The 24,120-nt window shown below is 32.4% G+C and overlaps 7 protein-coding genes across 10 annotated transcripts; 4 read left to right on the top strand and 3 right to left on the bottom strand.

Moving 5' to 3' along the window:
• Positions 1-284: 284 nt before the first annotated feature.
• Positions 285-1,684, top strand: LOC148236108 (uncharacterized). Its single transcript, XM_088184299.1, has 6 exons — positions 285-406; positions 474-735; positions 789-937; positions 999-1,114; positions 1,178-1,324; positions 1,397-1,684. The coding sequence occupies exons 1-6, from the start codon at positions 400-402 to the stop codon at positions 1,559-1,561; spliced, it is 846 nt and encodes a 281-aa protein (XP_088040425.1). The 5' UTR covers positions 285-399; the 3' UTR covers positions 1,562-1,684.
• A 380-nt stretch (positions 1,685-2,064) lies between these two features.
• On the top strand, positions 2,065-2,707 carry LOC148236107 (uncharacterized). The gene is made up of 2 exons (XM_088184262.1): positions 2,065-2,384; positions 2,454-2,707. The coding sequence occupies exons 1-2, from the start codon at positions 2,097-2,099 to the stop codon at positions 2,613-2,615; spliced, it is 450 nt and encodes a 149-aa protein (XP_088040388.1). The 5' UTR covers positions 2,065-2,096; the 3' UTR covers positions 2,616-2,707.
• A 1,014-nt stretch (positions 2,708-3,721) lies between these two features.
• On the top strand, positions 3,722-4,734 carry LOC148236106 (adenylate kinase isoenzyme 1-like). Its single transcript, XM_088184846.1, has 4 exons — positions 3,722-3,754; positions 3,821-4,051; positions 4,116-4,418; positions 4,491-4,734. The coding sequence occupies exons 1-4, from the start codon at positions 3,722-3,724 to the stop codon at positions 4,626-4,628; spliced, it is 705 nt and encodes a 234-aa protein (XP_088040972.1). The 3' UTR covers positions 4,629-4,734.
• On the bottom strand, positions 4,704-10,085 carry LOC148236105 (DNA (cytosine-5)-methyltransferase PliMCI-like). The gene is made up of 9 exons (XM_088184069.1): positions 10,028-10,085; positions 9,759-9,909; positions 9,257-9,365; positions 8,845-9,184; positions 8,569-8,782; positions 5,490-8,502; positions 5,243-5,423; positions 4,997-5,178; positions 4,704-4,940 (listed from the first exon to the last, which is right to left on the bottom strand). The coding sequence occupies exons 2-9, from the start codon at positions 9,899-9,901 to the stop codon at positions 4,866-4,868; spliced, it is 4,257 nt and encodes a 1,418-aa protein (XP_088040195.1). The 5' UTR covers positions 9,902-9,909; positions 10,028-10,085; the 3' UTR covers positions 4,704-4,865.
• Positions 10,086-11,008: 923 nt separating this feature from the next.
• On the top strand, positions 11,009-12,649 carry SerRS-m (Seryl-tRNA synthetase, mitochondrial). Its single transcript, XM_088184090.1, has 4 exons — positions 11,009-11,727; positions 11,792-11,979; positions 12,042-12,209; positions 12,280-12,649. The coding sequence occupies exons 1-4, from the start codon at positions 11,107-11,109 to the stop codon at positions 12,593-12,595; spliced, it is 1,293 nt and encodes a 430-aa protein (XP_088040216.1). The 5' UTR covers positions 11,009-11,106; the 3' UTR covers positions 12,596-12,649.
• A 2,299-nt stretch (positions 12,650-14,948) lies between these two features.
• dbe (KRR1 small subunit processome component homolog dbe) lies at positions 14,949-16,170 on the bottom strand. The gene is made up of 2 exons (XM_088184535.1): positions 15,992-16,170; positions 14,949-15,928 (listed from the first exon to the last, which is right to left on the bottom strand). The coding sequence occupies exons 1-2, from the start codon at positions 16,087-16,089 to the stop codon at positions 14,992-14,994; spliced, it is 1,035 nt and encodes a 344-aa protein (XP_088040661.1). The 5' UTR covers positions 16,090-16,170; the 3' UTR covers positions 14,949-14,991.
• A 2,361-nt stretch (positions 16,171-18,531) lies between these two features.
• Positions 18,532-22,816, bottom strand: LOC148236102 (serine protease persephone-like). 4 transcript variants are annotated; one of them, XM_088184804.1, is made up of 10 exons: positions 22,668-22,816; positions 22,507-22,598; positions 20,475-20,562; positions 20,258-20,391; positions 20,094-20,194; positions 19,921-20,030; positions 19,720-19,860; positions 19,544-19,659; positions 19,289-19,461; positions 18,532-19,229 (listed from the first exon to the last, which is right to left on the bottom strand). In XM_088184804.1, the coding sequence occupies exons 2-10, from the start codon at positions 22,568-22,570 to the stop codon at positions 19,068-19,070; spliced, it is 1,089 nt and encodes a 362-aa protein (XP_088040930.1). In that variant the 5' UTR covers positions 22,571-22,598; positions 22,668-22,816; the 3' UTR covers positions 18,532-19,067. The 4 variants fall into 4 exon arrangements, with proteins under 4 accessions (XP_088040930.1, XP_088040932.1, XP_088040929.1 ...); XM_088184806.1 differs by having other exon boundaries at positions 20,475-20,550; XM_088184803.1 differs by having other exon boundaries at positions 22,507-22,616; positions 22,699-22,816.
• Between the last annotated feature and the right edge of the window lie 1,304 nt (positions 22,817-24,120).

Raw genomic sequence — 24,120 nt, 5'->3', positions numbered from 1 at the left:
AATATTTCTTAATATTTTTATTATGATCACATAAAAGCATAATTATTCCTAATTATAACGTTGTTGTAAAAGTCAAAGTTAAATTTTAATGATTCGGGTGGCTTTTTATTCTTAACAAAAAATAATTCATACTATTTCATCTTGAAATTGAAAATTATTCGAATTAAAGTTTTTTCATGCGTGCTATTTTTATCTTACACGAAAACTGTCACTGTCAATTAATCAAAAGTCGAGGACTTACTGTACTTATATAAAATATGAAATTTTATTAAAAAATAATAAATTAAATCACATGATGGTCAAAATATTTTGTTTTAAGACACAAACCTTGAGCCGCTTCGTGACGTTTGTTTGTTGTGTCATTTTAAATTGTAAATTTTGATTCAATTTGCATTAAAAATGGAAGGTAAGCATATATTCGCATTCTGTATGCATCGAACTCTTTAATTTATGATTTATTATTTTTCTAAAAGGAGATTTGGAAGTAATGGGAGTGTCGAGAAGCGGACGAGTACGCAAGAAGAGTTCTAAATTAATGGATTTCGAGTCTCCAGACGACATCGACAATAAACAGCGGAAAGTCCCACCGCCCCGTCCTCTTCCTCAGGTGCAGAGAAATTTTTCGCAAGAGATAGAGTCGCCCTACATAGATTCGAAGAGCGACAACGAAGAAGGCACTGGCGGAGTGTCGAGCGACTCCGATTACTATGACCCAGCTTTTGATAACCACGACAGGTATATACGACTGAATTTAACTTCACTAACTATAAACTAATAAATACATTTAGTATGGACTCGATGGACTCCGAAGACGTAGTCATGTCGGATGAAAACAGTTTGAACTCGTCCGGAGAACAAATGGACCGATCCGGAAATTTATCGCGGTCTTCCAATTACATGGATAGATCTCATAAAAGAAAGCCTATGCCAAAAGATGGTAAATTAATTTGATAAATTCAATATTTAATTAATATTATATGATCATTTCTAAAATACAGGCAAAAATCACACGCCTTATAATAATTCAAGCTATGGCACAAATTCAAATAATCAACCACGATCCAGTTCTAGAAATAGATCACAAATAAACTCCAAGACCAGTCAAAATAATTCTGTGGGTATTGATAAATTACTGCTTTTATGTATTGTAGAATAATAATATTATTTATATCTATAGATGAATAGCAATGCATCTGTCGGTTCACCTGGAAATAACGGTGGTATGTATCGTGTAGTAGGAATCGGACCCGTCGAAATAGGAGCTCATCTTCATTTGCTAGGAGAAAGTCTTGCAATAATCGGAGAACGACTAAAAGAACATGAAGTAATTTTTATAAATAAATAATGATGTTTTTAAAAAATAATACATTTTATTAAATTATATGTATATTTTAAGGGTCAAATAGCAGTATCTGGATCGGTTTCTGTTTTATTGGACACACTTCTTTGTTCATTGGCTCCCTTAATCTGTTTGACTGCTCATGTGCCGGCTATAGCTCCGCCTGAAGGTTTACTTCAAGAAACACTAGATAATATAGCATACATAATGCCAGGACTTTAGAACGTTGATTTTCAACATTGTGTAATATTCACAATAAACAAATTATCGCTCTAGCTATTATATTTTGTAATATGGAAATATAATTATATCAATATTTTAACTAAAATAAAATATATATAAATATCGATAGATTTTATTTTTGGTGAAAATACTGCCTTTTTCTGCTCTGTGTCTAGTTGCGATGTTCCCTCTCAAAACATTGTATCACAGAAACTGTGCTTCCCTGCCTCTGTCAACTGCGCGTTATGTACGCCTGGCCTTATGGTTATACGCTACGACAATTAAGTCCAACAAACACTGTTTTGTGCTTGTTTATAAAAAGTATTTAAAAAAATATAGATTAATAAACTAATGAATAAATTTAATCTCAAAGATGAAGCGATTTTAACAATATTTAATATAAATTTCCATTTCCTTGAATTTATTTATCCCAGGAAGGATTAAACTTGGGTCAAAACGGTTGATTAGCAATCTTTGAATACAAATAAATTGTATTTTTTATTATTGCCCTTGGCAACACTGACATTATAGCGCTATGTTTTCGTCTGTGAGAAGTGTCTTGATTAGCTCTTTTAAGAATCCGGTATGGCGTAAAACATTTTCTAACGCGTCGAATGAAGAAGTAGCAGCTAGTAAAGCAACTCGCGTAGGTCCGACAATTTTCGATAAGATTATATCGAAGGAATTGAAAGCGGACATCATTTTTGAGGATGACAAGTGTATGGCTTTTCATGACGTAGCTCCTCAAGCGCCTGTTCATTTTCTGGTTATACCAAAGAAACCATTGACAATGCTAGACGAATGCACCGAACACGACGCTCAGGTAATCGTTCGCTCAATTTTTGTAGGTTATCATGATTATGAAAATTAATTAAAAATGGCATGATTCCAGATGTTGTCGCATTTAATTTTGACTGCGAAAGGCTTGGCGAAGGAAAAGTCGCCTGGTGGATACAGATTAGTAATTAACAACGGAAAAGATGGAGCGCAAAGCGTTTATCATCTACATATACATATCCTAGGCGGACGTCAAATGAGATGGCCGCCGGGTTAAATTATACTTATGACTAAAATGTTTATTAAAATCGTTGTTAAGATGTTAAAACTTTCATTGTTGCAATATAATAAAAAATATTTTATTTTGTATTTTCTGTTTTATTTATTACAAAAGTTTCCATTACACTATATATCATCCAAGGGAGTCCAAAAATTACATTATACGTAACGGGAGGAGGGGCAGCGTAATTGTGACAGTGTGAAATCTTGTGCCATAAGTGGGGGGGGGGGGGGGTTAAAATTCTTGACAGCATTTATGGAAACCGCCCAAATTAAAATACAACGAGAAATTTAAATCTCACAAAAACAGCATTCTAACAACATACATATGTATTTAAAGGATTTGCTTATTAAAATTGATAAAGATAAACTCTGTCCGTAAGAAAATGAACGTCATTTAAAAATATAAATATTCAAGCATTATATTTATAGAGTTATAGTTTTCTAAATAAATAAATGCAAAGTATCTTGTATTTCCTAAAAAAATATATAATATTCGTAGATTTGCTCTTAAAAAGTTATGTATATTTTAAGAATTCAAATATAATTGCTTAATAATTTTTATATAAATTAAGCAAGATGAAGTCTTAAAATAATTTAAAAAACCAGCAAAGCATATTCTTAACATATCGCAAATCGATAGTTTCTGTATTATTAGAAGGTAGTATGTCGGTTTTTAAAATAACAGCATTTTTGGATATTTTCGAACTTACGCTCAATATACAAAATTCGTTCAGGAAGAAATATATTTTGAGATTTTATGAAATACTTTAATAAGAAAATTATTGTATGTTAACAGATTCTAATGAATACGTGGGAGAAATTATTAATGAGAGCACTGCGTTAAAAACACAATAATTACATTTCTGGAGGAACTTGACAAAATAATATCATATTCAAAGGTACTAAAGATTAAATTCTTAATATTTGGGGAAACTATAATGATAATAATCCCGCCATTATGTCAAAAATCGTATTGTGCAATGATATTATGGCCAAATTTTATTTTTTATGCATATTTAAATAATTACTGAATAAAATTTTTTTAATTTTCATTGTTTAAAAGAAAAAGAACAAAATATATTATATTTTTAGAAAACTACAATGTGGGCATTTCTAAGCAGAACGGCGAATCGAGTAATTTGATAACAAGTATATTATTTTGCCAAATCAATGCATTAATTTTTGATTTTATGATACAAGACTGTGAAAAAAAATGACCCCGACTCATCAATAGGCAAGCCCGTTATATTCGTGTCCGGTATACCGGGAGCTGGTAATAGAACAGCTTCTGAAACATTATCGTCCATTACTGGCTATAGTACAATTTTCCCAGGCGACTTGATCAGAAATCTCAAAAATAGTGAACAAGCAAACGATTCGAGAACATCGTTATTTAAAAAAATATTTGGAAAAAATGAGAAAATTTCAGAGGTATTTTTTTAAATTATCATACCATTTCCTATTTGTTCATATTTAAGAATTTTATTGATTTCAGAAAAAGGTGGTGGATTTGATCAAAGACGAGATGACAAAACAGGAAACAGCCAAAGGATTCATAATATGCGGATTTCCTAGAAACATCTCAATAGCATCAATATTTAAAAGAAAGGTTCAAGTTCCGGAAAAAGTTGTCGCTTTGAAAGTGTCCGATGAGATAGCTTCCATACGACTAGAAAGAAAACTGAGCGAATTAGGCAAACCAGAAAAAGAAATAATGCAAGCCGAATCCATTGTTAGATCGTCTATTCCGATGATCAAAAAGGTGCATAAGAGTTTCGATGAAGATACATTAGTGATGGTAATATTATTTTTTACCTATAAATTCACCTTTTAATTTATTTGGAAATGTATTATATTTGTCAAAATACAGGTGAATAGTTCGACTACTAATCTAACCAATTGGAACAGGGCAATACAAAACGCTGTAAATGTGAAAGCTAAATCAAACGAAACGGTTAACATTGATCTTTCAAACGATCCAGACACTGATTCTAATCTTTCAGATTGATTCAACGATTACATATTAAATTTCTTTAAATCTGTATTTCCTGGGAGTGTTAATAAAAGTAAATAAAAAATCGAGAAGAATATTATAATTTATTTTTAAAAAGACGAAAATGAGGTATATAAACATAAAAAAATATTTGTACTTGAAGATATCGTTAAATTGAATTGTTGTAAACATATATTGGAATGTTACATGTCAAAAATATTATTATGAATAATCAATGTTGAATAAAATCGTTTATTTGGTCATGAGAGCTTTCATTATTTCACGACCCAATGCAGCTCCTAACGGCGGTGGTACTGCATTACCAATCTGAAATATAAATGTATTGAGCAAAACATATTAAAAAAATATTTATTATATAATACCTGTCTGTGTTTATCCTGAATTGAACCTACGAATAAGTAATAATCAGGAAAACCTTGCGATCGGGCACATTCTCTCACTGAAACCACTCGGTTTTGTTCAGGGTGTAAAATTCTACCTTGTTTGCCCATCGGTTCAGGATCTGTTATAGTGGTACTGAAGTATCCATCCCAAGATACGCGTCCTGTATAAATAATAATATTAATAATGCAATGAAGATAATATAGGTAAAAATAATCAACATTTACCATATAAGCCTGCCCAGTGATTATGTCTGTTGCCAGTATGTGGTAAACACCAAGGAATCAGAGTATTGTCTTGTTTGTCATTCTCTCCGCAAGGATCGCCTCTAGCGCATGCGCAAACTCCTCGTAGTTTTCCTCCAGGTCCACGTCCATTTTTTATATCATGATACCAGTATTGTAGTATCTAATAGCATAAAACATCATTAATACGAAAACAAATTATAATACAAATAGTATGAATAATATGAACCTTTGATTTAGTTCCGTCCGATAGTGTCACAGATATATTTGGCAAATCTCTCCAATCAGAACCGGGCGCTGTTGGAACTCGACTAATTCTGGCTTGTATCAACGGAGCCATATTTTTGCAAATATGGTCACGCAACTTATCACCTTCTTTCTTACACCTGATCATTCTTTGGAAGTCGCTTTGCGCTTCTGAGCCGTAATCCATTTCGAGCATCATCGCACCGTTCGATATGTCCGGTAAATCGCTCATTGCATCTCTTATGGTGCACGTTCTTCTCGGAGCCGAGACGCACCAACCGATGTTCGAGTTGAATCTTTTCCCATCGATGGCTACGCTAAGCGTGGACGCTCTGCGACTAAACACATGCGTCGGCATCGGGTACTCTGGCATTCGACAACCGGGAGCCGCAGCGAATATGATGAGTCTCCTTCGCGTTTGCGGAACTCCGTAATTACCGGCTTGAACGATACCGAACGTACATTGATAACCGATTTGCAAAAGACAACGTAAAGTTAATTTTAATACCATGCCTTTTTTAAATGCGACGAAATTACGCACATTCTCGAGAATAAAATATTTTGGTCTGTAATAATCGCAATAGGATAAAAAGGATGCGACCAACGAGTTTTTAAAGTTGGAGTATTCCCTCGAATTGAAGCGATTCATGCCGGAAAAACCCTGGCAAGGTGGTCCTCCACATAGCAATTCGACATCTCCGCGAGCGGGCAGACGTTGACCCGAAGTCGTATGAGTTTCACCGTCCAAAACAGATCTGAGCAATTTATTGCAATCGTCGGTAAAAACTGTACAAGTTCGATTATTCAGTTGATACGCTTTCGCCGCTTTTGTGACCTGTTCGATTGCCCAATATGAAGCTGCAGCACCCGAGCGATGCAGTCCTTCGGATAAACCACCGCAACCAGCGAAGACATCTAACATTTTTAGAGGTTTTATTGGAATATCGTCGCAGCTATCTATTTTTTTTCCCGGCTTACTACTTTTGCCCTTTCCTTTACCTTTTGATTTTATTTTAACTTTTTCAGAGGCTCCGATGACGGTAGCTATTTCTGGAACATCTTCGAATTCTCCAGTCGACTTGTTAAAAGCTAGTTTAAAATAAAACCGGTTATAATCTCGATGCGACCATTCAATCACCGGAATATCGCTGGAGATATTATTAAAGTAAACTAAATGGCACGGTTCGACTACGCTCGAAAAGGGTATTTCTTTTTCTTCATTCGACCAATACAATAAATTAAGATCGTCTTGGTAAGAATCTTTTTTTGGCGTATTTTCAGGACGATACATGATATTCACTCTTAAAAATATATCCTGTGGAGTAACTATCGGATTATCTCCTCTGGCTAATACTGCAACGATATAACCGACGCAATAAGGTTCGACGGTGTCAATATTCGATCCTCGCAAATTAACATCACTCTTTCTATAATACTCTGGGTATATACTCTCGTCAATCTTTTCATTTTTATACTTGTTGTTCTCGACGTTCATGTAATTTTTAAGTTTAAAAGTACTCGGTTGCAAGAAAGCAGCGTTACCCTTGCGATAATCGAAACCTTTCCATTTTACCGCATCCCATTCGTATCTGTTTAGTTTTTTGTATTCTTCGCGATTTACATCTTTACACTTATCGACAAGTTTTGGAATATAGAACGCACATTTTTTATTTTGTCTCTCGCACGACGGACAGAATCGATGTTCTCTACTGGAATTCGGACAAGGCGGATCGGACGGTAAGTCTTCGAAGCGAGCACAAACTTTGTCATAAAACTTCTGGTAATAATAAGTTTTTCCATTATCTTCTTGTATTTCCTCGAGTAAATCTGTACCGCCTAAAGTGAACCAGTTATTTGGAATAGTTCTTCTTTTTACTTCCGCTAATCTCAATATGGACGATAAAGGAGCCTTATTACAACACGTATCTTGTAAAAATACTTCTCTAGGATCACTAGCTTCTCCTAGAACGGTATCACTAGGTCGAGCAAAAACTTGACCATGAAAATAGCCAGCTTTGGGTGCAATAGGTTCTTTCCACATACATACAATTTTGATAACGAGATGCGGAATAGAAGGAGCTACAGTATCTACCATAACAAAATCGCCTACTTTCACTATGAGATCGTCTATTTTAGCAGAAGTGTAGAATATTTTATTTCCTTCGGTCTTAATAGGTTCGTCGGGCCAAACTATATTTTTCATTCCAGCGCTCGTCAACTTAACGGGAACGTTAGCTTCTGAAAAGTTTACTGGGTTCGGTTGCGATACTTCATTTTCGTCTTCGTTTTCAGGGTCGGATTCTTCAGCTTGTTCGACAGCCATATTAGGACAATCTCTATGTATGCACGCTTTCTTTTGTTTACCTGTACCTCCAAATTTACCCATATCTCTACAATTGACACATTGTCCACAATCAGCCTTTTGACAATACTCACATATGCCGCATCTCTTTCTTCTCATAACTAGATTCTTCTCGCTGGACTTGTCCAATTGATTCGAAAAGAACATTTCGAACGTTTTTCTGACTAAAGGTGTCGTGGTAGCTTTCGTCCAGGAAGTGGCTTGTTTTTTCTTTGTGTAGGTAATTTTATTCTTCACTTTCGTCTTTCCGAATTTAATTCCGAAGAACTTGATGAGCTCCCTCATGCAAGGCAGAGTGATCAGCGGAGGTTCCCCATCGTCTGTCGCTTCCAAACTGACAACTTGCTCGCAAATAAATTTGGCATGCTTATGCAACATTTCTTCCGTCATCGGTTTGTTGTCGAGTTCCGCAATGGTACATTCTTTAATAACGGCTAATAGATCTTCATAATTAGGAAACAGATAGTGAAATTCTTCGAGATACTCGATAGTGACTTTGCTCAATCTTATTTTTTCGTAGAAATTCTCCATCAAATGAAAATATTCGGGACTAGGCTTTAACAGATTATACTCTCCGAACTCTGTAGAAAGTATGATACAATTGTTTTCTCCGCCATCAAAGCCATGAATACACCTAAATATACAATCATGATAAGTTAATATATGTCTATGTATACATATATATATTAAAATATTTTACCATTCTATTATTGGACCGATCTCTTTTACAGGGACACTCTCACTGTCTATATCTGCTGTGTCTGAACAAATTGACTTTAGATAGCCTGATAAATAAAGCCGCACATCCGATTCTACTAATCCGCCATCAATGGGACATAAATGACCTTCTTTATCGTAAATTGAGTAACCGGTGACGTTAACTTGAGGCCTCTCCGTTATATCACCATCGTCACCTGAAATTGTAATTAAAAATTAAGTATATAATCGAAATGATTGTCAGCAAAATGACTTTTACCTGACGAAAGTAGCAAATTCTCATCAGTGAGTGCTATGTATTCTTCTACTGAATTTTGAGGATGACCATAGAAATATTTCAATTCTGGATCTTTAATATTTTGGCCGCAAATGTGACATATTTCAACTTCCATTTCCATGGGAACGACAGCCTCTATTTTATCCGTTGTTTCGTCCTTTTCGGTTGCATTGTTATTTTTATTATCGTCTGATTCATCAATTGCACATTTCACATCATCATCGTCAGAAGAACTTTTATCTACTTCGACATTATTTGAATCGTTGCTTGTTATATTTTTAAGTGGCATAGAAACGTCACCAGTAGGCGGTTTAATTTTTCTCTGTGTAAAAAAATATATATTAAAAATAAAGTAGGGCAACATAATATGTATGTTTTTAAGCAGCTGTTATACGTCAGGCGAAGTTTCTGAATCGTCTTCGTCACGTGGCCTCTTTCTACTGAACATATCGGTCAGCTTCGGTTGAATTCCACTGATGCTGCAAGAGTTTCTCGTAGATTTTCTGCAAATCGCATTAATTGTATTTTTAAAATAGGGTATACATATACATCAAATATTAATTTTTATAGATTAATTATAAGAATGTACTAATTTGTACTGCAAAGTTGAAGTGATCAGATTTTGAAAATATCAAAGGACATAATTGACACCTTACAAAAGCCAAACGAAATGAACTGACATGTAAAATAAAACTCAAATCGCGTTTTTTTTGATAAATTAACTAAATTGACTTTGAATTCTAAAAGTGTATCGGTTACATTTCACAACTTATTTAGCCGGATGATCAAAAAACCAGTACTATGCTGGTAAAACCAGTACGAATGGTCACCCTATGCAAAGTCCAACATTAACATAAAAAAATACTGATAAATTATGTGCAACGGCGCAATCTCACCTTTTAATAGCATTGGGACTATTGGGATTTTGGTTTTCATTAGTTGAAATGTCTTTGGCTTTCTTCGTTTGTCGAGGAGAGCTTTTCGTAGAGGATTCTCCGCGATTCTTTGTACCATTGGTTAAATCACGAGCAATTGGCATTGTGATATCTGTTTAATAAAACATGAAAAATACGAAATAATTAAATGAACCGAAATATAGAATAAATAGGTATCTATAACGTGTATCGATATTTGAATTAATTTGTGCGATATTCGAATCTTTTACCTTATTATACGACGAACATGTCATACGCTACGCTGTGACAGCGAAACTTGGCGGGAATGAGACAGCAATAGAGATGTGCAATTTAAAAAAATTGTATTTTGTAACCGAACACACAAATTGTTATAAAAAAATAACAATAAAAAAGTATTAAATTGACCCTTACTGTTGCTGTGTTTATAGTTTGTATTTTCTTTTTGTTTTAAGATACTTTTTATAAATCAAATGTAGCTAAGATAACGACCAAAGACATTTTAAGTAGCTTGCTCAAATTACTCATTATTAAATGAATATATCAATACAATATACTAGTTTGGCATTTTCAATCAGGGAAATAGCAGTTAATGAATAATTAAATCATGTTTTTTAATGTAAGCTAGCTAGTGATACGAAGACAGTAAAATATTGGGTATTATCCGGGAAAACTTTCTCATGAGAAATGTAAAAAAAAAAACTAAAAATATAATTATTTTTGACTAAATGTCATTTGTATACACTTCCATCTCGCCATGTAATTTCTAATAACGTTCTCAATAAATAATATGACGCAGTTGAAAATGATAGAGTAATACGAAATTCTTCCACCTGGATGATAATACTTACTGATGGGTGGAGAAAATATAGAATATACGCGGAGAGAGCATAATAAACTATATTGTTGCTACACTAACTCATATGTTTTATGAATTAAGGAAAGCCTGATCAAACAAGCACATCGAATAATTAATAGTGATGAAGATTGGAAGCTACAGATTTAATGCATTGGTGACAGACAATGCTGCTAACATGAAAGCAAAATTGTAAGGCATTGTAACATGTATTGCAGCTTATCCTCCTATAAAGTTATCTTTTATTAAGTTAAGTTGTGGCGGTTCACGAACAAGTACTTAAGACAATTAACTTTTTTTAGTTAATAATATAAAGTTAGTATTATTTTTTATTTTAAAGATTTATAATATTATGTAGAAATTGATCAAAAATTTTAGTGCTTGGGCCAAAAATGTCATGTTTGAAATGGATTTTTAACCTATTGAATTGCTGTAGTATTTTAATAATATTGAAATTATTGTGTTGAAATAACGATGTTACTATTAACGAAACTTCATAAATTCTGTTCCAACAAAAGACTTTACTCAACTTTACGTCAAATACTGCCAAAATCATCTACAAAGCTGAATTTGGATTTAGATTATTTATGTGATAAAAAATCTTATGAAGAAATACAACAAAATATCAAAATTCGCAAAGAAGCTGGTAGTATAGAAAAAGTTATAGAATTGTATGAAAATATTAAACAAGAACAGAAAATTGGAAACCTTCAAAATGTAGAAGCATTGGCAAGTAAATTATTAGAAGAGGCTAAACGTATTCCGAATAAAACGCACCCTAAGGTTAAAGAATATAGAAACGAACCAAATATAATTAAACACATTAATAAAGTACCCGAATTTGAACATAAGCCGTATGACTTTTCCGAAATTACGAAAAAGCTCATAATTATGCGAAGCGATAAACTTGGAGACGTTTGCGGTAATCGCAGTTACTATTTTATGAGCGACTTAGCCGAACTGGAAGAAGCTCTCATCAAATACACTGTTAGATATTTATTAAATCAAGGGTTCCAGCTTGTATCTGTCCCTGATATTCTACCTTATCATATAATCGAGAGCTGCGGAATGATCGTCGACAGTGATAGAACACAAGTAAATTTAATATTTAAATTCAATGATTACGCTGACGATGTTTAATTTCAATTTGGATTTTTAGATATATTCCTTAGATGCTTCGCATCATGGTCCAGAGTTGTGTTTATCTGGAACGGCCGAAATGTCGTTGGCCGGTCTTCTCATGAACACTAAACATAAAGAAGAAAGTTTACCATTAAAATTAGCTGCTGTTAGTAGATGTTACCGAGCCGAGATATCTAATTTACTGGAAGAGAAGGGAATATATAGGTAATATACGAGATAAAACTAATAACAAATTGTCATCTATATATTTATTATTATGATATCAGGGTTCACCAATTCACAAAGGTTGAAATGTTCGGTGTGACTACGCCGAGTCATTCCGATCAAATGTTGGAAGAGTTTAGGACTTTGGAAGAGAAGTTATTCGGTGATCTTGATTTGCATATGCGAGTTTTAGACATGCCGCCGCACGAATTAGGAGCACCTGCTTACAGGTAGTTCAGTGTATATTGTCGATTGATAATAATAAAATATTGTATATATTGATTTATTTATTTTGTTTAGAAAATACGATATCGAAGCTTGGATGCCAGGTAGAAATATGTTCGGTGAAATATCAAGTTGTAGTAATTGCACTGATTATCAATCGAGAAGATTAGATATAAAGTATACTCCGAATGATAGCTCGTTGCCTTTACACACACATACGTTGAATGGCACAGCATGCGCTGTTCCCAGAATGTTGATAGCTATAATGGAAACTCACCAACTGGCTGACAAAATTTTGATACCAAAACCTCTTAGGAAATATATGAGCAATAAGGAATACATTGTTAGAAAGGTATCGATTCCACAATTGAAGCTATCAAAAGTTAAATAAGTTCAATGAAATATGTATGTATATTTAGAAAATAAATTTATATTTAATGTTGAATTTTTGTTTAATTTTCTCGAAATTAATTACAACTGTAAAAAGTAAGATTATTGTATACTCTGGTTGTTCTAGGAATGAATTACTAGTAGCGTTCGGTAAAATCATAATTCTCGTCTTGGGAGTAGCCAATTAACAGTGATAACCTAACCAATAAACGATAGGCTTAAACAGTGGTGTGCTGCTATAGGTTCGCACTGGCTCAATAGAGCTGCTTGCTAAAATAATTTTAGTTAAACAGGGAACTAGAAAAAATATGTGAAAAAATAAATGTTTGAAATGTTCAAAAACAAAAATCACAAGATGTGATATTTTTTATTACGTCCAGCGAAATGTACAGATTTGTGCACACATGTGTCGTAGTGACTGGCTGAATATGTTTGCACTCGTTAGCAGGCATACATGACCATTGCTGAAACAAGTGCTGACTAAAACCAAAATATATAGTGGGAAAGTTATCGTCTTCTGACAGCTACTTTCGCGAACCGCCATATACCCTCCCGCCTTGATTTTCTGAAATATAATCTCCAGAGACTTCAGCAGTTCCTTCTGTGCCATAGTGCCATCTAGTTCTTTCAGTGTCATAGTATCTGATTGTTTGAATAAGTTGCATTATTTTTATTATAATAATAATAATATAAATATTTTAACAGTAACAATGAAGCGACAAACTTTTTGGTATCTATGTTCATTCGTTTGTTAAAATTGATGAAAGCGCAATAGTTGCTGCAGCTGAAATTGAGCTAAATGAAAATACTGTACCACTCTCACTCTTAATATGACAAAATGATTGATTCAACTGGCAAAATATTTAATACGGTGTATAGTTTTACGAATAGAAATCGACCATTTGCTGACATGGAAGATCAAGTTAAGCTTCAGATTATAAATGGATTAGATTTGGAAGCTAGACTACATTCGCGATATATAGCAAAGAAGTTGAGAAAAAACTATTTTGTAAAATTGTTAAAATTCTTAATACATTTGTATTATCATTGACGAAGCGTCAACCGTTTTTAGTAAATCTTGCTGGTTGTATTTTTAAAGGTAAAGGGTGTCGAATTTTGACCAGTTGTATTTGTGGATTTGGCGGAGTTGGAAGCTCAAGATCAAACATTTTTTTTAATATTTCGATTTCAATAAAATTAATATTATAGTATTTTATTAAATGATATGCATTTTTATGGCTAAATTTGTGGGGGTTCTTTTTGTCTAATGATGACTTAGGTGCATGTCTTGGAGCATCATCTGCATTCAACCATTGTCCAGATCATTTTTTGTTATCATACAGAATCTACTTTCATCACAGATAATGATTCGTTTCAAATCATTAATTAAGAACACTGCTCCAAGTGTATGCTTCTGATTGTCAGTCAATTCATGCGGTACCGCCGTTTCGACTTTTCCTATCGCAGCGAGAAACGGTCATTACGCCAACTCCTAGATCACATGCGAATGCGAGAATTTTCGTATGAGGTTTAGCTTTCACCAGGGTTTTCAATTTTTATTTGTTTATAACGGTTTTGGTCCACCTCGGGGCTCGTTTTGAAAAATCACATTGCCAAAATGGATTTTTTTAAACCATAATCGGATTGTTCTCTGGATAAGTATCCTTCTTCTGAACGCATTGTTAATCTTTTTACCTGTCACGGCTGAATTTTGTTCCTACTTGAAATCGTATAAGGCTCGCAATTTATTAGTTTACAGCAGGGCTGTGGAGTCAGTCGTAAAAAATCGAGCGACTTCAACTCCTTTTTAACCTTTTCTATCATGACCAATAATTTTTTAATTGTTCGTCGTGCACCATGGGTTTTAAGTCGGTAATATGAAGTAAACAAAAGTAATTGTGCACTTAATCAAATACCCAACAGCCGACCGGCGTGGTCACACACAGATACATACAATAGTGCAGCCTAATCCAGGCAAATGACATCCAGGGTCATGTTGCTACACTGGTCGTATTTACATAGTATGTATTTTATTAATTTTTGAAATATTATTATCATTATCTTTTGTTCCTTCTTCTTTGTTGTTATTTACATGAAAATAAATAAATAAAAGAATTAAAAATATATTTAATATTTTAAGATCATCTTATCGAAATTTTTATATTCGGAGTCGGACCCTGCAAATAAGTCGGAGTCGGGAAAAATTTCCAATGACTCCACAGCCCTGGTTTACACTTGTTTAGGGCTGTAAAAAAATTACAAAAATAGCTTCTATTTTGAAGACAATTGAAGGTCTGTTATTTCGATGGTATTTAATTTGCGATAAATATTTTTTCAACGAATTATACAAAACACTAACTTAAAAAATTTATTTAAAAAAAAATTATACAAATTGTATTATTCTTTTTTTGATTTTTTCACTTTTTGGCCTTTATTTATTTTCTTCATTTTAGCCTTCAGTCCTTTAACGTCTAATTTTGATTTTTGTTGAATGCTAGTCGACGGTGCTTCAATTTCAGAAGGCGGAATGAAGTCCTTTTGTCTTCTTTCTTCTCTCGCCTTTGCAGCTGCGGCCTGTTTCTCTTCCTTTTCTTTGTGAATCCTCTCTTTGCGTTGCTCCTTAGCCAAGAAGTATTCACCAGACGCTAGCTGTTTGTCAATTTTGCTTTCTTGCTGAGGCGGCGGGAACGGAGTGTATGGCTTCTTCTTATTTTTGTTTTTAGGTTGCTTACGTTTACTGAGATTTTTGCTAGTAAATTTGGGCAGAAATCTTTCCCAACTCTCGTTCTTTAACTTTGGATCGCGTGCTAATTCTCTTTTAATCATAAGCGCTTTGATATTATAAATTGGATGTACATTATTCATTGTGTCTTCGACGATTCGTCGAACTTGAACTAGCCCCTTATAAGGTCCCAGTGCGGAAACAGTGCTACCTTGCACTAAAACATAGCAATTGGTTAATAATTCGATGGACTTTAGCGTACAACCGTTAGGACCGATGAGTCGTTGTCTTCTCTTGATGAATTTTTCTTTATTGGTAATTAACGAAGAAATTTTAATTATGTCCGATCCAATATCGTCTTGTAAAACTCTGACAGCTTGTTCGAAAGGAACGCTCCGAGACAATAATTTAATTATATCTCTAGCTTTGATTATTATGTACGGATCCCAAGTCTTTCTGGTGGTTTTGACTGTCATGCTGCCTTCTATTATGTCTAGCTCGGCTATAATAAAATATTCCTTTAACGCCTTTTGCACGAGAGGCCAACATTCTCTAAGATATTTTTCTCTATAGCTAGGAAACAACGTCGCAAATGCGCTTTCTTCTAATAATCTAAAAATAAAAACAAAATTAGTTGTTTCAAAAGGATAAGAGAAACTTATCAATTACTACAACCTATTCGGATTGTGTTCAGGCTTAAATTCCGGTATTTTCATCGCCCACGCATTGTCGACGGGCCCAGAAGGGGTGGTTTCCATTTCATCGTCACTCATTGCTGATAAACGGTTTTGACACTACCAGCGAGCACATGCGTCAATTAAAGTTGCCATTCGGTAAAATCTGGTAATCAACACAGCGTGTTCGTAAACTACAGAATGTCAAAATATATCATTATTATTATTAGGGGGTAAAAATATTTATACAAAATAATTACCCTTCAGTTATTAAATATAATGAACTTTAATAATTTGTTCGATTTTTTTTATTAATATCAGTTGTTCCGTAATTTTTTGCATTTTTTAGGTGCAAGTTAAACGAGACAAAAAATAAAACGTGTAATACTTAAAACTATATGCTCTACATATTTTTATACAATCGTTCTCTTTTACAAATACAAATTTTTTATACCCTATTCCCGATAAAATTTACATAGACATTAGAAAAATAGAGTTTAGTATTTATATCTGTTACACCCTAACCGGTTACAGTTATTACTCTGCGTTCATAAGAATTTGTATGCAATCATGCCGAACGCACAACACCAGGTGAAAAAAGTAGTATTTTTGGAAGTCATAAATTTTTCAACATCGTTTTTAATATTCATTTTTGTAAAACAGGTTTTTCGCCTCAAAACTGTTGCAGGGATCCAAATAGATGCTAATTGCTTGAATCAATGCCAGGAGAGTATGGTGGGTAAGTAAGATGTTCCCAAGAAAATCCATTATTTTTTTCTATGGTCTTATCGTCGTTATCGTCGATTTTTTCCGCGAAAAATTTATCTCGGTTTTTGTCGGTTGCCTCGGATTTCGTCGGCGTACAATATTACGACTTACAATAAGTAGGAATCGAATGAAGCATATCTAAACTTAATTTTGCCTACCAAGAGGAGAGCGCAAAAAATAATTAACCCTTCTCAAAAGTAAAAAATTCATGTCAAAAGCAATAAAATTATGCCACTGTCGTCGTCATTGGCGGCGGCGCCGACACAATTTTATTGCTTTTCAAGTGAATTTTTGCCTTCTGATAAGTGATAATTGTTTTTGCGCCCTTTTATTGACTAAAATTCGGTTTAAATATACTTTTACTGATACTTTCGTAACATAATTCATTAGTAATATCAGTAACGATAGCTATCATATTTTTAAAACAAGTGTAATAGCAATGTGCAGACTAACTATTTGCAATATGCGAAATACGACGTATATCTTCTTCTGCCTATTTCCCCCTGAAAGTTGAGTTCGCTTAGTGTGTATTTTAGACTTGAAAGATCTAAAACTATAATTAGTTTTAGAACTTTCATTGACTTAGAATTGGATTTGAACAGCAAATACACGTTTCGCAACTGTCAAATTGTGTTTTATAGACATTATAGAGCAGCATATACTTTTACTAGCACCTATCAGTTAAATTATATTTTTGCTAGTAGTAACATATATTTACTGGTGAAAAAATATATTTGGACTTCACTAGTGAAAATATAACTTCACGGAAAAATACACAATCACTGTAACATTTATACATGTTAATTAATAATGATAAGTATGTAAATGTATATATTATTACGTATGGAAAAAATGAAATAATATAATTTTTTTTGCACCTGCCAGATAAATTATATTTTCACTGGTAAAAATATATATCTGCAGGGGAAAATGTATTACAATTCGATTTCACTGAAATGACAGATTTTAAAAAATATTTTCGGAATAGATTCGAGACTGTATTTTTTGATTTCCTTTGAGTGATAACTCGAGAATTCATGGTTTAGAATCAAGGGCGTCATTTCCAAGGGAGGGAAGCAAAATTTGAAAAATAAGCGGTTGATTTTTTAATATTTCGATTTTATTAACACAGTATCATAAAGATACATTTGTATGTAAAATACAATCTCTAAATGCTGAATATAAAAGTTAAAATGGTTGATTTACAAAATGGTCGTACAAATGACACATAATAAAAAGAAAAATACTTATTTATTATTTTTATTACAACGATATTGTGTATTTAAATTTTATAGCAAAACCTGTACTTGATGAATATTCAACAACTTTATTATCTACATTTAATAATTAACATAACTATGTTATTTCAAATTTCCATACGCTTCATCAATAACCAACACTGTCACAATTTTTTTAAACTTAAATGAAAGAAATTTAAAAGTGTAAAACTATTAAAATGTATTTATTAAAATATCAAGTCAATCATTTTTCTTTGACTAGTAAAATGTAATTTGTGTTATTGGAATGTTGAACATTAAAATAACGTATCTAAGATTTTTTGATGATTGATAATAATTATTATCAGGACACCAAGTAGGAAAATTATGTATTAGTAATTATAATTTTAACTAGTGTTATATATTATACAACAATACTATGATTTTCAATATTATAAAGACTTTAATCTTGAAGGTTCGCGATAAAAACACTATATTTTAGGTTTTCATTGTGAAATTGCACATAATTTTTTAAACTTAAAAATAAAATTAAACGTCTCTTCAAGTAAAACTTTATTGGTATTTACAATATGTATTTAGCATATGTAAACATATAATATATAAAGTAACTAATTTAATATCACAAAATGTATTTTGATATATATTTTTTTTTATTTTTGAGGAAGAGTAAATCACAATAATAAAACAAATACAAAATATAAATTCTTAAAAAAGATAAATGCAATATTTGTGTCATTTATATTTTTTAGATACATCTATAATACAATATTTTTAACATTAACTCATACAAATATTGTTATATTTTTTTTGTAGTTTCCCTTATTTATTTTACTTTTAAAATTGCAACTGTCAATATTTTTAATTATAATAGGTACACATATCTCTATTATTAACATATTACAGAAGCACATTGTGTACAATGGAATATTTTTAAACATAAACAGTAACTTTTATGACCTTTATTATAGCATATTAAGTTTATTATTTTTCCTAAAAAATGTATTGCATATTCTTTACTATAACTTTAAAATAATCACATATTCAGTGTTTGGTTTTTATATATTAAAACTATTATGGCCACACTTTTTCTTCTATCCAATCTAAATAACTTGATACCCTTGCGTAAACGCCTGGAGCAGCTGTACCGCAAACTTTACCGAAAGACGTCACACCAGCCAATCTATATATTTGTTTGGTTGTGTCAAAATATTGTAACGGTCCCCCTGAATCACCCTGAAAAATAATGGAAATTTAGTTTGATGTTAATCATGATATATAGGTTTTAAGTTTACCTGACAAGTATCAGCTCTATCTGTCGAGTCCATGTCACCGGCGCATAATTGTTTTGTTTCGATGCCGCGAAGGAGCTTTCGAGATGGTTCAGCTAGATATGTAACGTTGCATTGAGTTTGAGGAACAATTGTTAAATTTGCTTTTAGCAGAGTATCGCTTCTCTGATTCCCCCCTAAAATATATTTAAAAATAAAATTATTTAATATTTTGAATTATGATAAATTTTACATAGACTTTATAAAAATAGGATTTACTATTTGTATCTGTTGCACCCCAACCGGTTACAGTCATTACTTTGGGTTCATCAGAATTTGTATGCAAACATGCCGGACGTACAACACCAGTTGAAAAAACGGCTGGACGATTCAATCTATATTTTTTCACATAGTTAGAATAGTTTTTATAGATACTGTTTAAAAGATAGTATTACCTTATGAGAGCTAAATCGTTGTATTTCTGTGGTCTAATATAGCCCGGATGGACCTGTATTGATTCAATCTGATATTCATTTACATTATCATCAAAAGTTTTTAAATCTATGACGCCTATTCTCGCAACTGATGGCTCTATACTAAAATACATAAAGATGTATACAATGTTGTGAATAAAATAAAATAAATTAATGTCTTACCCTTCTACATTGATGATGCAGTGAGCAGCTGTTAATATATATCTTTCCGATATGAGAGTACCGCCACAATTAAATTGAATTCCAGTCGGAAATTCATACCCCAAAGCAGTCTAAAATGTGTTTTGTTTTAGCAATGTTCTTTAATGAATAAGATAAACTATAGACATTATTACCATATGAGGAAACTCTCCATCTCCTGCTTCTTCACCGTTTACGATATGGAGTGATACTGGTGTAATTGCCATCGGTAGTGAGCTGACGAGTTTCTTGCATTCTAATAAAAAAAAATATTTTAGAGTAATTGCAATACTATTTCATACGCTATTTTGAATGATACCTTTTTCTGCTTTGCGCTCGGTCAAAGGTGAAACTCTATCAACAAAAGTTACTTCCGGACAGCAAATAATTTCTTTGTAGTCTTGAAAGCCGCATCGTGAGAACAATTTAGATAACTGCCGGTATGGTACGTTTCTGAAAAAATTTGATCAAATACTTTAATAGCATATCTACATACATACATATGCATTAGTTTAGTTTTAAAATGTATGTCTTACCTACTTGCAGAACATTCTGCAACTAGTTTACACATTCCTGGTTTATTATCCTTTGTGTTACACATATCACCTTCATCTAAAAAGTAAACTTTAGTACACTTATTGAATGGTGTAAAATTTAATAATAAGATATTACAACTTCGCATTGTCAGAAGAAATAATTATTTATACAAATATTAGTATAAGTATAATAGCATTAAAATGTAGATGCAAAATTTGTTATTCAACATGAAAATGGTTAGGATGTTTATGGGCTCATAGAAGTAATACACCAATTCGCTCGTTATATATTAACAGATTGCTCTATTCTCATTTCTCAGAAGTCAATAATTTGCATCGAAAGCAATAAAAGTATTCTCATGTCATTATAGGAACGCTCCGTTAAGCTGACCACATATTTAATTATGAAAAAGACATTCCTAGCAGTCTTTTAGCTTTAATAAAAATTACTCTGCGGCAAAATATTTTAGTAAAATAGCAGTATTTTGGAGTAGATAATTATAATGACGTGATGATTCTACATTTATACATTTATAAAAATGATTTAGTGAGAAATTTTGTATTTGTCATAAAAACCTACATTTTATTTAAAACCATTATTTTATTGTAGAAAATAATAAGAAAAATTTGGCTACGTAGTGAGAAAATTTTGTAAATTTGTATTTCTTTTAAACAACCTAAAATGTTTTACTCAAATCTAAACATGTGGTCAGCTTAACTGAACGTTACCACAATGAGGGGATATTATATCCTTACAAAACAAGAATTTTTGATTTTCAAGTGAACATTTTATTGAGCTCTCTATAAATTTGGTTTTAATGTTTCGTTGCAAGAGCTTAAAAAAGTTCTACTCAAGACATGACACCATCATAAAAACATTTTTGGCGAAACACATTACACAATATTGATCAGTCTGGAAATTCGGTACATCTGTTTTTTTTATTGTAAATTATTTATATAATTTTAAAAAATGGCATTTTTATTAATAATTTACTTTAATTTGTAACATTTGACTCTGCTGCGGGAATCGAACATGGTTCATAATATATAATTATAAGCTCGATAATTACCACCGATATGCTATTATAATCGAAATATTCCCTTTCCATATATATAAATACATTGCAGCCAAAAACAAGCGGTATATGTATAAAAGTATAATCTTGACCTCAGTTTACAAAAATAATATTGTTATTAAATACACAATACCTAATCACTGTGGTTTTCTTATCAAATTGCCACGATACCTCCGGATTTTAGTATTTCCTTTGAGATATCAGATTACAAATGGATTACAAATGAATTAAAAATATTATAAATTGTTCATACTATTGCATATACAAGAAATTAATGGCCAATACATTCCTAGTGAATATTTTCTATAATTGGAATACCTGTTTATATTTCAATCAAATGATAATGAATCAAATATTTTGAAATATGTGCATACATACATGAGATAAAGTGATTGTCTCAGATAGAATTTACGTTATTTTCATATAAAATTGGTTATTTTTAGTTTTTTTTTTTTAATTTGAAAATTAAAACGTTAGAGTTCTATTAATCATGACACTTATTAATAACTAGCACTATTATTTTAATTTTAAAAATATGTACATAAAAAAAATCGAAGATGAATAGATATCCATCTATCATTTGCAAATATTTTTTAGAAAATATGGACACAAAACTTAGACAAACATAGTACATTATTACAAAAAATATCGAAACGTGATTGATATATAATCAATTTCGCCTAAATTTGCTGGTGTAACTTTTGTAACAAATCCAATACGTACAATACTATTCATGCGAGAGTTAATCGTATTAGTATGAACCGAATATATTATATCAAGTAATATTTATCGAATTTGATCGTGGCGAGCTCAGAGGTCGAGCAAGTGTTTATTTAAAGTAAATATTAGAATCGTGTAGTTTGAAAGTGGTATTTTAGTGAATAACGTAGACAGGAGAGCTAATAAGCAAAGCTATCGTCCAAGTCAGTCTTTGTTGTTAAACATTGGTACATTACCAGGTTGAGCGAACGAGATGGAGACGTAGCCCACCAGCACTAGGAGCGTCAAAAGACGAGACATCCTTGCTTCGATTCGAAGACCTTGAGCACTGGAATCACTTATGCATCTAGAAGTTTGGAGTTGTAATAAAACGACGATGTTTAGAACTTGTTCGCACACAAGTGCGTTATCTCAGCCGCGAGACTGACCCTCCTTGATGACCGGACCGGTTGGCTATCGCCGAAATGGTGTAATTTCGCAAGTTCTGCGATAATGAACGTATGTCCAAGCGGACAGACCAGCGTCTGCCGAGACCCTGGCTGAACTGGTTCGACGACGGTATTCGTTTAACTTTATAACCGTTTATTTTCTTACGGAAGCCATCTTGGCGCGGTTGCGGTCAGGGCTCGAATTGAGATATGGGAATTCCCATTGAACTTGGAAACCCTATGCGAAAATTTCGCTACTTTACGATTGCGTCCTTTGTGGTAGTTGCAGGATATAGGAAGTGTATCTTTTCAGGGAACTTTGACTGGTCTTTCACCGAGAACTAGCCCGGGTTTTTGTACTTTCTCATAAAAGTCGGAGTCATGGTCAGGAGTGAAACTCTTGAGTCTCTTCGCATAAAATATGGTTCATTTAAGTCTCCGGATTAAGTTTATATTATGTAAATAATATGGGTTTTTTTAATAAATCACACAATCTTTAATTAAAGTGCCCAGATTTGGAAAATATCAAAGGACACTAAAAATAAAAATGTTATTTCGATTTTTTTTGTTCGGGTTGGACAAAGGCAAAACAATTGCTACGAGAGCTAAAAAAGTTTATTTCGGAAATTTTTGTTCAAGGACAATATTTTTGGGGACAATTCTTCATATAGAAGGACGTCTGGTCACCTTACTTTAATATATGCAGTATATATACGCAGGCATTTATAATATAAGCAATAACATGTTATTTTATATTGAATTGTCATCTTCCGTAAAGAAAATATCAAGATACACTTACATTGAAGTTTAAATGTTCTATTCATATTTTTAAAATTAGGAGCATATGTGCATTTGAGCACAGTTAGAAAATTTTAGCAAATTTTACATCATCACAGATAATTTTACATCCAACTTTTTTTTAACTATGCTATTGACAATTACTCGTTAGTAGGTTTCGTGGTGTAAATTTTTTTTCAATGTATTTGATTGTCTTCGAATGTTGGTTTTTTGCTTTAACATATGTGTTGATATAAGATTCAATAGTGTATTAAGTGTAGTATAAACTATTTATTTTATTAAGAAAATATATAACTAGTCATATTTATGCTTTTGAGTATTATATATGTATGTATTTAGGTGGAGGAACAGTTACCAAAAAAACTATTGACAATGTCTTAATGTAACATATTAACTAGAACTATTCAAACCATCATTGGAGAGATAAGTGTCTTCTTCGCGCTTATACTTATATTTACAATAAATCATTTTTAAATCACAACGCGACTGTTCTAAAATATCCAGTGATGGATTACAGGTAATTTATTCGATTTTATACGCTGATGGTTTTGAGTGTTATGCACGCTTTGCCTCCATTAAATGAAACCGAACTTGAGTCGCTCCCGGGGAGATACCTACTTGCGT

This window comes from Plectrocnemia conspersa, unplaced genomic scaffold (assembly GCF_051122295.1).
Source record: "Plectrocnemia conspersa isolate PC_06_02 unplaced genomic scaffold, ASM5112229v1 ptg000004l, whole genome shotgun sequence".
In the NCBI taxonomy this organism is placed as follows: Eukaryota; Metazoa; Arthropoda; class Insecta; order Trichoptera; family Polycentropodidae; genus Plectrocnemia; species Plectrocnemia conspersa.
This window is presented reverse-complemented; position numbering and strand designations above follow the sequence as displayed.

Bases quoted from the DNA above. Each gene is read 5' to 3' on its own strand.
- LOC148236108 (XM_088184299.1), top strand. The intron at 938-998 runs GTAAATTAATTT...TCTAAAATACAG, and splicing joins AAAGCCTATGCCAAAAGATG to GCAAAAATCACACGCCTTAT. The intron at 1,325-1,396 runs GTAATTTTTATA...GTATATTTTAAG, and splicing joins AACGACTAAAAGAACATGAA to GGTCAAATAGCAGTATCTGG.
- LOC148236107 (XM_088184262.1), top strand. From the start codon at position 2,097: ATGTTTTCGTCTGTGAGAAGTGTCTTGATTAGCTCTTTTAAGAATCCG. The intron at 2,385-2,453 runs GTAATCGTTCGC...GCATGATTCCAG, and splicing joins GCACCGAACACGACGCTCAG to ATGTTGTCGCATTTAATTTT.
- LOC148236106 (XM_088184846.1), top strand. From the start codon at position 3,722: ATGTGGGCATTTCTAAGCAGAACGGCGAATCGA. The intron at 3,755-3,820 runs GTAATTTGATAA...TTATGATACAAG, and splicing joins TAAGCAGAACGGCGAATCGA to ACTGTGAAAAAAAATGACCC. The intron at 4,052-4,115 runs GTATTTTTTTAA...TATTGATTTCAG, and splicing joins AAAATGAGAAAATTTCAGAG to AAAAAGGTGGTGGATTTGAT.
- LOC148236105 (XM_088184069.1), bottom strand. From the start codon at position 9,901: ATGCCAATTGCTCGTGATTTAACCAATGGTACAAAGAATCGCGGAGAA. The intron at 5,179-5,242 runs GTAAATGTTGAT...TTATTTATACAG, and splicing joins TCACTGGGCAGGCTTATATG to GACGCGTATCTTGGGATGGA. The intron at 4,941-4,996 runs GTATTATATAAT...TTTATATTTCAG, and splicing joins TTCAGGATAAACACAGACAG to ATTGGTAATGCAGTACCACC.
- SerRS-m (XM_088184090.1), top strand. From the start codon at position 11,107: ATGTTACTATTAACGAAACTTCATAAATTCTGTTCCAACAAAAGACTT. The intron at 11,980-12,041 runs GTAATATACGAG...TTATGATATCAG, and splicing joins GAAGAGAAGGGAATATATAG to GGTTCACCAATTCACAAAGG. The intron at 12,210-12,279 runs GTAGTTCAGTGT...TATTTTGTTTAG, and splicing joins TTAGGAGCACCTGCTTACAG to AAAATACGATATCGAAGCTT.
- dbe (XM_088184535.1), bottom strand. From the start codon at position 16,089: ATGAGTGACGATGAAATGGAAACCACCCCTTCTGGGCCCGTCGACAAT. The intron at 15,929-15,991 runs GTTGTAGTAATT...TTTTATTTTTAG, and splicing joins CCTGAACACAATCCGAATAG to ATTATTAGAAGAAAGCGCAT.
- LOC148236102 (XM_088184804.1), bottom strand. From the start codon at position 22,570: ATGTCTCGTCTTTTGACGCTCCTAGTGCTGGTGGGCTACGTCTCCATC. The intron at 20,195-20,257 runs GTATCATTCAAA...TTTTTTTATTAG, and splicing joins CGAGCGCAAAGCAGAAAAAG to AATGCAAGAAACTCGTCAGC. The intron at 20,031-20,093 runs GTAATAATGTCT...AACACATTTTAG, and splicing joins ATGGAGAGTTTCCTCATATG to ACTGCTTTGGGGTATGAATT.